This window comes from Lynx rufus, unplaced genomic scaffold (assembly GCF_022079265.1).
Source record: "Lynx rufus isolate CCGP_SWC_20201006 ecotype Redwood Valley unplaced genomic scaffold, mLynRuf1.p SCAF_18, whole genome shotgun sequence".
In the NCBI taxonomy this organism is placed as follows: Eukaryota; Metazoa; Chordata; class Mammalia; order Carnivora; family Felidae; genus Lynx; species Lynx rufus.
This window is the reverse complement of record NW_025814832.1, coordinates 25,161,277-25,173,788: the sequence shown is the minus strand read 5'-3', so window position 1 is coordinate 25,173,788 and position 12,512 is coordinate 25,161,277. Positions and strand designations below refer to the sequence as shown.

General features: G+C 60.8%; 1 protein-coding gene across 1 annotated transcript in view; it reads left to right on the top strand.

The window, feature by feature from the left end:
- Positions 1 to 3,572: 3,572 nt before the first annotated feature.
- The window catches only part of SRCIN1 (SRC kinase signaling inhibitor 1), a 63,521-nt gene continuing 54,581 nt past the window's right edge, over positions 3,573 to 12,512 (top strand). The window contains 1 exon segment of the mRNA XM_047080548.1: positions 3,573 to 3,696. Within this exon segment, the coding sequence (XP_046936504.1) occupies positions 3,573 to 3,696 (124 nt within the window).

The window sequence follows — 12,512 nt, the reverse complement described above, 5'->3', positions numbered from 1 at the left end:
AAGATCTGGATCTGATTTAAGCTCCTCTCTATGGAAGAGCTCCTTATGACGCAGGAGGTCACCTTAGGGTGGGGAAAGCATTGTCCTGCTGATGCCTTTGGAACTGTTCCCAGTCTCTGGGGGGCTGGTTCACAGAACATCTCCCCCCAGTCTCCATGTGATGGGCCAAGCATCTTTCCAGTCATCATCCAGGGCTAATGCCCAGTTCCTTAACCTGGACATACCTATATGTCTTAACCTTCAGATACATCCCTGAGCCCAGATCCGGGTTTGAATTTCAGCATTGCTGCTCTTAGATCAGGCTAGTGGCTGTTGCTCTCTGAGCCTTAACTCTTTATCTCTGAAATGGGGCCGAGAATGCCCACTTCCGCAGGGTTGTTGAGAGGGTCAAATTAGAGATTGTGAGTAAAGCACTTGCTGATTCCCTTCTCCTGAGGTGGGCACCAAGTGGGGCAGGGAAGAGACCCTGCCTCAGGGGGAACCCCACAGGGAGAGGAAGGGCAGAGTCTGTATAGTTGAGTCAGAGTCCTGAACGGAGGAACAGAAGCTAGAGGCCCCAGGCTGCAGGCTCTGAGAGGCTCGGGAGGCAGTGTCCAAGCAGCTGGGGGGAAGCCACCCCTCCTCGCGCTGCCCCCTCCCCTACACAGGGCCTGCTGCCTCCCATGCCCATCCTGGGCAGACAGCCAGGCAGGGAGCTGGCTGAGTGCCCACGGTGTGCTCAGCGGCCAAAAGATGGGCACCGTCCAGTTGGCAGAGGGAGAGGCAGCTGGCCCAGGATGGGAGAAGTCAGGGTGCCGACTGGGGTCGTGTGCCCAGACGGTGTGTCCGAGACACCGCTCTTGGCTGCTCTCCTGAGCTATCATGCTGGAGCTGGGAAGGCCCTCCCCTCACCCCCCACCTCCTGCCCTGGCCCTACCACCTAAGTTACGGCAAGTGGAGAATAATCTGTAAGGGGCATTTGAGACTAGCCCCTAGCCAGGCATGTGGCTGGCTCAGGGGCAGGCCTGCGGGCGGGCAGGAAAATGGGAGAGCCTAGATTAAGGTTGCAACCGGGTAGACCAGGAAGTGGGGAAACCGGTTTGTCATTTGGGCCACTTGGGGTGGGGTCTTCTCTCCCGCCTCTCTGCCTGCCTGCCACTCTGCCTGGCGTCCTACAGTGAAGAGGTGTACTGTGTCCCTTTTCTGCTCCATCTAAACTGGCTTTGGGAATGCCAGGAGCAAACAAAAGGGGCAGGGGACTCAGTCCACCTTCCCCTCCCCAAGAGAAGCTTGGGAGAGGAGGGACAGGACAGAGAACAAGAGGGAGAGAGGAAGCAAGTAACCAGAACAGGAGGAGGGGTCAGGGTCAGGGTCAGGGTCTGTGCCGGTCAGAGCTGGAGAAGTCTGTGGAGCCAACAGGTAGGCCAGGGTGGGACAGGGAGGGGGTGGGAGTCGAGCGGGGGCGGGGCAGAGCTGGTGCTCTTCAGGCTGCCTTGGAAGTGGCAGTGGCATCTCCAAGAGAGGTGTGAGAAGGGGCTCGAGCGCCCGGCTTGGGGGTCCTACTTGACAGATGAGCAGACTCCCCTCCCTCCCGGCACGGGCCTCTGCAGTTCCAGCAGATGCCTGCAGGAGGGGCCGCAACCGGAGCTGGGGGCAAGGAGACAGCCCAGCAGGGGGCGCCGGGGGACTGGGTGCCTGCGGCAGAGCGGTGTCTAAGGCGCGGGGGAGGGGGGTGTCCCGGTCGAGGCAGAGGAGGGTCCAGACTCTTCCCGCATCGGGCAGCTGTGGCTTCCGGAGGTCACCTTGGCTGAAAAGTGGCCCCCGAGTCCCCGCGCTCCGCCTTTGCCTCCCTGCCCGGTCCCTCCCCAGATGCTTTTCCCACCCAAGGCGTGCCAGGGCTCGGAGACCGAGAAGTCCCCCACCCTCGAGGTGCACCCCTCTCCTCCGAGGCCGGTCCCGGGCCTCAGGGATTCATCTCTATCGTGGCGAGAGGATTGCATGGGGTGGGAGAAGCAGGTGGAGCGGGGAGGGGAGCGTGAGCGCGCCCCGCACCCCCGGCCCGGCCGCGCGCCGCGGGATCCCGCCGCGCAGCTGGAGGGCGCGAGGCGCAGCGCCCCCTCCCCTCCTCCGCTCCCCGCCACCCGGGGCGGCCCTTTGTACGTTCCGGCCACACGCGGGTGCCCGCGCCGCGCGCGCTCCCGCCCGCAGTGACACACCCGCGCCGGCCCGCGCGCGCGCCCCCCCACACATACACACACACATACACACACACTCGCTCTCGCACACTCGGTGACACGCCCGCGCGCGCGCGCACCCACACGCCCGGCCGCCGGCGCCCTCCCAGCTGGTCCACCCCGGCGGGGCCCGCGCCCCCGGCCCGCCCGCCTGGCACCGCGCCCCGGGGCTGGGGCCGAGCGAGGAGCCCGCGAGGCAGCGAGAGGGCGAGCGCCAGGCAGGCCGGCCCGGGGCCCCCGCCCCCCGCGCCCCCGCCCGATGGGGAACGCTCCGTCCCAAGGCATGTCCCTGTCTCTCTCCTCCCTAATGTGCCTCCATGCTTAAGTGGAAGGTATTTCTGTTTTCTTTGTGTGTTTTCCCTTCGGCCGGGGGCGGGGGCGGCGGCCGGGCCGGGGAGGCGGCGGCCGGTGGGGCGAGGGATGCTCGGGGCGCAGGTGTTGGGGGGGCAGGGGACCGCGGCGTGCGGGCTTGGGAGACGGACCCGGGCGACAGGAGTCCTGGGACCAGAGGGGGTCAGGGATTGGCGAGGCTGGAGACCGAGCGGGGAGGGCCTCGTGATGCCCGGGGGAGGGGGCCCGAGGGGTGAAAATTTAAAGGGGTACGTGTGGAGGGAGGAGGGGTGGAGAGAAGGAAGGGGGATGGACGGTGAGGGGAGTGGGGGAGGGGAGTGGTCCATCCGTGGTGGAGGAAGAGAATGCAGGGGACGTGAAGGGGACGGAGAAGTGGGGGGAGCCTCAAAGGCCTCTCTTTCCCCCAGGTCCCAGAATGGGGTGAACACACTTGGACGGTGGTGGTAGGCGCTTTGCGCCAGCCCCCCAGGGAAGGAAGGGGATGAGTGCATTCTGGGGTTGGCTGTGTTGCCAGGATACAAGCCTGTATTCCCCCCGCCCCCCTCACCTCGAGGCCCTAGCCCTGGAGACCTTAGAGCCTAGGCAGCAGTTGCTGAAACTGGGGACCAGCTCCCCGCTCAGCTGGCGGGTAGGGAGGGGCCATAAGAGGGAGTGGCTGGGGGGAGGGGCTATTTGATCTTAAGCCCTCCCCCTGCGGAGGCCAGAGGGCAGGGGAGGGCGCCCCCAGCTGGGGGGAGCATCCGGGGTGAGTGAGGAGGTAGGGACCGCTGGGGGCTGAGGGGCAGAGGGCGGGGCTGGGGAGGGACGCGCCATAGCCCCCCCCTCCCCTCCCACGCACCCCCCTGCTACGTCAGAAGCTCCCGGGCCAGCTCCGAGTCCTGTCGGTGGGGGCAGCAGGATGCTGGTGGAAGCAGAGGGGGCCGGCCGGGTGCCTCCGCAGCTCGGCTGGCAGGGCCCGGCGGGGCGTGTGCGGCTGCTAGTGCTAGCCCCCCCGCCCCACCCCTCCCCATGCAGCCCTGGCAGTGCCTCCGGCGCTTTGCCCTGGCCTGGTGGGAGAGGACAGCCGAGGGCAGCGCGCGATCTCCCAGGGAGGAGGCCGGACCGAGGGACCCCGGGGGCCGAGGGGAGCCAGGTGAGCAGGAACAGGGATTGTGCAAGGAGGAGGTCCCTGACTGTTTTTCCCCTCTCTCCAAATACTATGGAAGCAGGAGGTCCTGCAGCCCCCAACTTTAAGGGAAGTGTTTTTCCCCAGTGGCGGGGAGGGGGGGGGCACCTGACTGAGGCGTTTCAGGAGATGTTGGAGCTACGGTTGTTTGGGGGGAAGGGGAAACAGATGAGGATTGGCGGTGGGGGATAGCTGACCAGACTTCAGGCTTGTGGGTCTGAATGTTGCTTGGTGGGGGGTTTGAGCACTTTGCGGGGTAGGATACCTTATTCCGGACTCTGGCTATCTTAGTCTGGGTGACCTTGAGCCTATTGCTTTGCTGTCTAACTTCGTGCCTCAGTTTCTCTCATTCCCGTCCCTATCCTTCTTGCTGGTTTGAAAGAATGGATGATGCATTTGGTGGAGACTGTCACTATGAAAATGTGAGGCTCTGTCATTATTGGTGGCAGCTGTCATGGTGGGGTGGTTTTTCTGGCGTGGTTAGGCATGTGTATGTATGTGGGGGGCAGTTTGGGTTTATGCGTGGGGGGGTGGCTGGTTCTGGTTGGTGTTGGGGCCACTGTGAGCAAGTGCCAAGGCCTGGCATTCACACAGGAAGGAGGACTCCAGGGGAGCTAAGAGTTGTTGGGCTAGAGACTTAGCTGGTGGCCTGGGTAGAAGTAAGGCTTGGGGGTGAGGGCTCTGGGCGTAAGGGGAGGGGGTTGCGAGAATAAGACACCCCCCCCCTCCGCCCAGATTGCCTGGCACCCAGACACCATTGGCAGCGAGTGCAAAGGCTTTGCCCTGGCTTCTTGCCACCATGCCTTGGGGACAAGAGGGTCTTTGTCCAGTGCCCCCCCCAACCCCCACCCCGTTCCTTCCACCCTTACCATGATGGCTGATTCTCTGTGATGACCCTCAGGGCTCAGATGGAGACGTGGGTCCCCCATGTGCTCTGGGGATCTGGAAGAAGCAACTGTGGTCCTTGGGCAGTGCCGAGTGGAGAAGGGGGAACTCTCCTAGGGGAAGGATCCCTGGGAATGAGCCATCGGGAGCCCTGCCTCCACCTCAGGCCTTCTGCTTGCCTCCTTGCTTAATGGGGGGAGGGTCGGGTGGAGGGGGGGAGGACTCTGGGGTCTTCATGGTCTGATTCCTGCCGGGCTCCAGGTTTCTCAGAGATGTACAAGGTGCAGCATTGGGTGCTGGGTTGCAGAGCCTTAGATGCTCTCTCTTTCACTCTTTGGCCAAGGACCCACCCTGGAAAAAGGGTTTAATTAGAACCATTGATTCCTTCTTTGGCTGCGGGCATTGATCTCAATGGTGTGGTCAGAGCTGGGGGTGGGGGGTGGCATGGCTGCTGTCTGCCCGGTGCCAACTGGGCTCTCTCTGACAAAACCTAAGCTTAGGAGGGAGGGGGCTGGGCTCTTTAAAGTAGCGGGTCTATTTGAGCCCCACCCCCACCCCAGGTCAGGTCTTTGGGGGAAGAAGGGTGCTGGGGTTGAGGATTTGAACAGCGGGAGGGGTGTTTGGGGCTCAGGATCATCCTGAGTGGTGGGCCTGGGGCTCTGGAATGGATGGGCAGCTGTGGGTGGGTGGGATCCTGGGAAGGGGAGTCAGGAGATGACAGGGGGCCTGTGGGCGCTGGGCAGGCAGAGAGTTCAGGGGAAAGACGGAGGGCTTGCCATGAAAGCTTCTCTTTCGAGGAATCCCAAGCACTTATCTCCTCCAGCCCTGGCAAGGAGATCCAATTTCTTCTTTTACTCGTGTCCTCAAGGCACAGAGAGGGACAGGGACTGCCTCAGAGGCCCAGCAGGCCTGGGTGTGGCCTTTGAGCCTGGCTTCCTGACCGAGTGGCCCCTGCCTAGGCACAGAGAGCTGAGGGTGAGGCTTCTAGCAGCCTCGAGTCTGGTCTCTGGACTTGGTGGGAGGTGGGGGACAGCTTGTGCCCCCCAAGCCCCGGCGGCCTGCCGTGGGTGGGCTGGTGCAGGTGCAGGCTTCAATGAGCCACTCAGATGCTCTTTGAAGAATCCCTTGTTGGCTTCCTAGGGCCCATTCGAGCAAAGATAATAAAAATCTGGCCGTCAGCGGGTTTGAGGGCTGCACTCGCTTCCCCTTCTTTCATTCCCAGCTCTGAAAAGCAGAGATGAAGGCTTTGGATTTGGCTGCTGCCCCGAGGGAGAGAGGGAGGGAGGGAGGGAGGCAGAGGAGGAGGGACTGATTTCCTGGCAGCCCCTGGAATCGCCGGGGAGGTGGGCAGAGGGGCAGGGGCCTGGTCCCCAACTCCTGCCAGACAGCCTCCAGGCCTCGATGGGGCTCCTATGCCTGATACCCAGGCCCCAGCTTTGTCCTTCAGTCCCAGAGGCCGGGAGCCCTCCCTCTCTGCTCCGCTGCTCCCACCATCCCCACCCTCCCCTCTCCGCTCTGCCCTTCAGTCTGCCCCCCTTCCTCCCCTGCCTCCCCTCTCTCTACCCCTCAGTTTCTCCTGCTCTGCACTTCACTCTCTCTCTCTCCCCACCTTGTCTCCCCTTTCCTCACTCTGTCTGCCCCCTCCCATCTGTTTGCCTTCCTCCCCCCAGCATTGGTCCTGCTTTCTAGGACTGTCTGGAAGGTTGAGAAGCCAAGTTGGGGGTGGGGTGGGGTGGGTGGAGGGCAGCCGCAGCCATTGGAGGGACAGGCCTGGGTTGACTATTATGGTCTGTCAGGTGCCATAGTTATCAGAGTCCGAGCGGAAGGGGCTGCTGAGCACTTAGAGATGTGTGTGTAGTGAAGGGCGCTGTCCCCCTCCCCGCACCACAGCGGGCACCTTGCCCTGACACTGGGCTTCAGACACTCCAGTTCTCCTGCCGCCTTCTGCTGCTTGGCTGCCGGAAACCAGCGCCTCTGGCTTCAGGCCCCTCTGCCCCTCTAGCCACACGCGGCCCCAGACATCGCTGCCGCCCTTGTCCACTCTTCCCTTCACTGCCACCACCGTTTCCAGGCTCAGAGGTGGGAAGGGAAGGGTCTGAGAAGCCCTTCGCCCTATCCCTGCCCCTCACCCCCAGTCTCTGGTAGGCCTTCCTGGAGCCCCATTTAGGCCCTGTGCCCTCTTTGCCACCTTGTCCACCTCCCATATAAAGGACAAGACCCTCCAGAAAGAGCACTGGACTCTGAGTAAAGACACCTCGTTCCCATTCTTCCTCAGCACCCAAATGTCCCAGTGACCTTGAGCAAGTCCCTGCCTGGTGCGGGCCGCTTTCCTCACCTGTGAAATGAGGGGGCGTGGGCTGGATCATCTCCAAGGTCTCTTCTGACATTCCGTGGATGTTGTGTCTCTCTTCTGGGTGATTTGCATATGCTTTGCATATATTAATGGTGCCTGCTTGAAGGGGGAAGGTGCCACCCACAAGGACCAGAGTCCCACCCACCATTCCCACTTCCCTTGCCCATTGGTCCATGCTTTCACTGCTAGAATCTCCCAGGGGACGGAAGCTGAGGCCTGAGCATTCCCCGGGGAGGTGGGTCTGGGCCCGCAGCTCCAGACATGCCCAAGGTAGGATGGGGGGTAGCCCTAATGGAGGGGATCCCTACCCTCATCACTCCTGCTACCAAAGGCCCAAACAGGGAAGCCAAGGGCTGTGTGACTTTATCACAGTTGCCTGTGGCTACCGTGGGGTGTGTGAAACCCCACTGAAGCTGGCTTGGGGGCCTCCCTTCTCCATTCTCAGGGCCTGAGCACCCGCTAGATGCTAAGGCGCTTAGCTAGGTGTACGAATTCCTTCTCTCGCTTCAGCTACCATCCACAGCCCAGGGCTGGTCATTCCGTCTTGTACTCCTGCCCACTTCTGCTCAGGCCCCTGGGCTCTGGGTATGTGTGGGTTGGAACTTGGACCTGAGAGCTGGTCACTGAGGGAGCACTCGTTCACTGCATATCTGGGCCCTGCCTAGTTACCACACCAAAGGTGAAGCCCCGTGCTCCCTATAAGGGTCACAGATGTCATCAGGGAGAGAGAATCTGCTGCCCCGGGTTCTGTCCCCACCTCCATCAGCCCAGCAGCTCTCTTGAGGACTGCCCCCAGGGCCGCCTCCCCTGCCACTTGGCCTGTGCCCTGTGTCTGGTGTGGGCCAGTGTCAGGGGTCCCAGCCTCCAGTCCTGCTTCTGTTGCTCTGCCCCCTAAAATGCCCATCACCTGGGGCAAGACTGGGGTAAAAATTGGCAGCCCGGAGAAGGTAATGTCGGGTGACCGAGTAAGGGGGAGGACATCTGAAGACAGAGCAAAGATGCGCCCCACCGCCAAGGAGGACTGAGCCAGAGGAAATGGAGCAAGAGGGATCAAGGTTAGATTTAGTCTTAGCGAGAGGCCGTCCCAGGGGGCAGATTAGTTTCTGACCATGGGATTGCTGGGAAGATTAAGTGAAATCGTAGATGAAAATGTCCAACACATAGCCCGATACGTATTAAACACTCAGTAAATGGCGTGGGGGGAGAGAACAGATGTTTCTGAAACCGGCAAAGACCCTCCCCTAACCTTGAGACTCAGGCTTTTGTAGGGGATGAGGAGTTGGAGGGACAGTTCCCAGAAGAGCTGTCTCTCCCACACTCGGGCTCCTTTTCCACCAACGCACCCCTCCTGCCTCACGCATGCCCTGGGCTCAGGGCCCAGCCACCCTGGCATACCCTGGCCTCATCCTCTCTGCCGCAGGTGGGCAAACAGAAGGGTTTGAGGGCGAGAAAAATGTACTTCTACCCTTCCCCCAGTCTTTGCCCAGGACAGCTTGAAAGGAAACAGGCCCACGCTGTAGTAGGAGGAATAGAGGTTAGGAAAGAAAACCTCCCAGAGTGTGAAGGGGGGGCGGTACTGTAAGGTGGGGAGATCCGGTGGTGTTTTGCATCTTTGACCTCAGTGATAGGTGTGTGTGAGCATGAGTGGGCTGATGTCGTACCTAGGGGCAGGGGACTGGTTGGCATGACCTTTGAGGTGACCTTTGGGCCACCCTGAGGAGCTTGATAGATCCAGTTTAACCTCCTGTGGCTGTTGTGGTTGGCAAAGTACAGGGGTCCATGATGGAGAGGGGTCCAGACCTGCTGGGGAGGAGAAGGGGACAGGGTAGTCACTCTTTAATCCCCCAGGGCAGAGAGGTGACGGGCTGTGTGAACAGCAAGCATTGGACCAGTATCAGTTTGCCTGCCTTCCCTGCTGCTGTGTGACGTTAGGCGAGTTAGTTGCCCACTCTGGTCTTCAGTGTCCTTGGTATGGGAAGAGAGGGTGGAACCAGAGAATCTCTAAGGTCTCTTCCAGCTGTCACAAGTTCTAGCTACTTCCTCTCCCCTGAGATAATACACGCCTCGCCACAGAGAGGGTGGGAAGAATATTTCCGAGCTCCAGCGAAACCGGGTAAAATGGAGATTTGGTCCAGGAGAGCATTGGCACAAGCGCTTGAGCGCGGGCACACCACCCCCCCCCCTTGCAAACAGTCCCTCATTCTCCAAAGGCACATTGTGCCTAAGTCTACCTTCTCAGCCCGGCGGATGGATAAGGGAGCGGCTAGAAGATTCAGCCATCTGAGTCATAAACTCAGTTTTCTGCTCATCCCAGCAGAACTCATTCCATTCCATTCGGAGACTCGAATCCAGTCCGGATTTTCCTTCGCAGAGGCCCTACCCGCGGGTGGCTCCTCTCCCCCACAGCCTTTTTCTGGTTCCGGGTGGCCTCCGCCACCTGGCCCAGTTGACTGCATGTCCCGGTATGGAGTCACGGAAGACCGGGAGGGAGTTGGGTTTTCGCAAGCCTGCCTGCCTCACCTCTGCAAACATCCTCAACCCAGCACACCGGCTTCTTTTCCGCCCCAGCTACAGAGCTTGCTGGAGCCCTCAGACCCAGAGACCCCAACCGAGAAGTCCAGACCCAGAGACCCCTGTGGAGACGCCCTAGCTAGAGCTGTTTGTGCCGAGCAGGCTCCCCACACCCCCAGGGCCTGTGATAATTGCAGACACAGCGGGCATCTGTGGCGTCACCCTAGGCCCCAGCGTCTGCCTCATTGGGGAAGAATTAATGATTCCATCTCATTGGGAAGGCATTCCACGGCTCACTGAAGCCTTTTCAGAGGAAGACTCAGCGCTCTGCCTGCTCTCCTGGGCTGTCCCCTGCCCACTTCGCTCCCCCCCCCCTCCTGCTTCCTCCCCCCCAGGGCTAGGCTGGCCTGATGAGTCCCCATTCCCGTCCCAGCCACTTTGTAAGTAAAAGTTAGGGCTCTGCGGAAAAGTGAGGGCCTTTAGGACTGACATAGACTCTCACCTTGCCAGCCCCCTGACTTTCAAGACTCTCCCTAACGTGGGTGCTCAGGGGATTTCTGGAAGTTAAAAGAAGGCTAAGGGGTGAAAGGCTCCCTGGAGCCTCTTCCGTGGGGGAGGAGGGAGAGCAGGAAAGGGGCCCCTGGAGGGCCAGAAGTCACTTAAAGATGAAGCCCAAGAGATCCTGATCCAGCTCCTGTGGAACCCAACAGCTCACCGCCCCCCCTCCCCTGGTCCCTCCCTGACCGCTCTGCAGCCCGGAGTTAGAATCTTCTGCCTCCTAGGATGGCAGGAAGAGGACGAGGCAGGAAGAGACTGGAGCAAAGCCTTCTCTTCCATTTGTTGTCCTTAAGAAATAACTTATACTGTAGCATGGCATGGAAGGAGGGGAGACAGCCAAAGCCTGAGGAGGACAGAAGGGAGCCAGCCTGGCTCAGGGGTCAAGAGCTCAGGCTCTAGAGTCAGACCCATGTGTGTGGTTTGGGACAAGTCATTTTGCCTCTGAAGCTCACTTTCTTTCCTCATCTGTAAACTGAGGCCGATGACAGTGGTTTCCTCACAGGGTGGGGACCAGGATTAAATGAAGTAACTTAGGTAACCTTCCTAGCACATCGTAAACCTTCACCAAATAGTAATTTCTTTGTCTTCATATTCCTCAAGTCCAAGGGGGACTTCTCTTCCTGGAGGAAGGGGCGTACGTGAGAAAACCTCTTTAGTTTTTTTCTAAAACCCAGATCCTCACCTCAGCTTATCTGGGACTGGGTCCCCAGAGCTGCCACTCAAGGCTGGTGGTGGGAAGGAAGATAGGCCTCCTGGGTCTTCACTCCCCTGCCCCACCCTGCGCCCTCTGTCCATCCGTCCCTTCCACGCGCGACCCCCCACCCCCACCCCACTGCCTTGTCCAGGAAGCCCTCTGGGGCTAGATCCCTACGCGAACATTCTTGATTTCTTCCCTCAGTCAATGTCCCAGCATCTGGGTCCAACAGCTGTTTCTCCCTGGGATGCCTGCGTCTTGGGTAATCGGTGGGAAAATTGGAACCATGAGATTGGCAGGGGGCTCTGAGCACTCTTGCAGCCAGACGTGATGCGGGTATGGATGGGTCTGAGCCAGCCAAGGGAAGGCTGTGCCCGAGAGGGTGCCCGGCCGCAGTGTCTTGGGGGGGGGGGCGGTCTGAACGCCGTGTGCCCCGGGGGGAAAGGCAATAGACAGGTATCAGAGCAGGAGGGGAATAGGGTGCCGTTTGGAGGGTGCAGGATGGGGGGGCCGCAGCCGCGAGGGACCGCTGGGAGAGGGTCTGCACCCTGGGCGTTGGGTGGGTGTGGAGGCAGGAGTTAGGTGTAGCGCTTCAGGCAGTTTGAAGCAGGGGTGCCATTCCCCGCCGCACAGCCCTCAGCAGAGTGCGAGTGTGTGAGTGCTTGTTGGGTGTGAAATGCGTCTGTTTCCTCCTTTGCAGGCAGAGGAGGGAGCCCCTCCTCAGGGTTAGGGGGTGAGTGGAGCAGATGGGGGTCTCGGGCTGAGAGAGGGCTGTCAGCAGGGCAATGACGGCAGGCCCCTCTGACTGTGAACCCACCAGCCTTCCAACCGGGGGTGACCTTGGTGGGGAGACACAGATGGGCGCTCCAAGGTGCTGTCATGGGGATCTTATGTGGGCACTCCAGTAAAAAGCCTGCCTCTGCTTCTGGGAGGAGAACCAGGCCTGGCTTGTTGGCTGTCTGTCCTGGGGCCCTCCTTCTGAGGACCTCATGTTTTCTGTGTTGTCCTGCTGTCTGTCCTCTTGTCTGTCTCCCACCAGTGTCTCTGCCCCTTCAGCCCCTGCTCTTCCTCCAACACCCAGTCTCTATCCCGCCTGCCCCCCGGCCCCCAGTGACCCCTAAAGGCACAGCTCCTAAGGCTGTGCCTTGCCCTGTCCCTGCCCCCCTCCACCCCCATGGCCCAAGGCCCCTGCCCTGGCCCATCCCATGTTGGGAGCCCCACCCTGGGCCCCTTGCTCTCTCCAACTCCTCCCCTCTGGCTCTGGGCATTCATTCACGACTTTCCTCCTTTCCTGTCCCTCACCCAGGGCTCCAGCGTGCAGCGGGAGGGAAGGCTCCAGGACTCTGTTCCCTCTGTTTAAAGTCTCCAGGTTAGTAAGCCAGGAGGGAGGCCTCCCCCCACCATCCTGCCTCCCACTGCTCCTTAGCCAAATGCCTCTCCCCAGCCTAGAGGGCCAGAAATGGGGGAGGGGGGGCTATCCCTGATGGGCCCAGGCCTTTGCCAGGGGAGGGGGCCGCAGAGACGTGACTCTGGGGAGGGCAACTTGCCTGGCAGAGGATATGTCTGTGTGTGCATGTGAGTTAGTGCGTGTGTATGCATGTACATTATGTGCTGGCTGCAAAGCCTCCGTATAGTTGGGGCTGGGAAGGGGGGAGGAGGCAGGAGCCCTTTGCTGAGGGGACTGGTGGCCTGGGGAGAGGGATTCAGGAGCAGGGGGGCCCTTCTTATGGAGGGAAGCCCGTGTTCCAGCAAAGGCCAGAGGGTGGGAGATGGGACACGGGA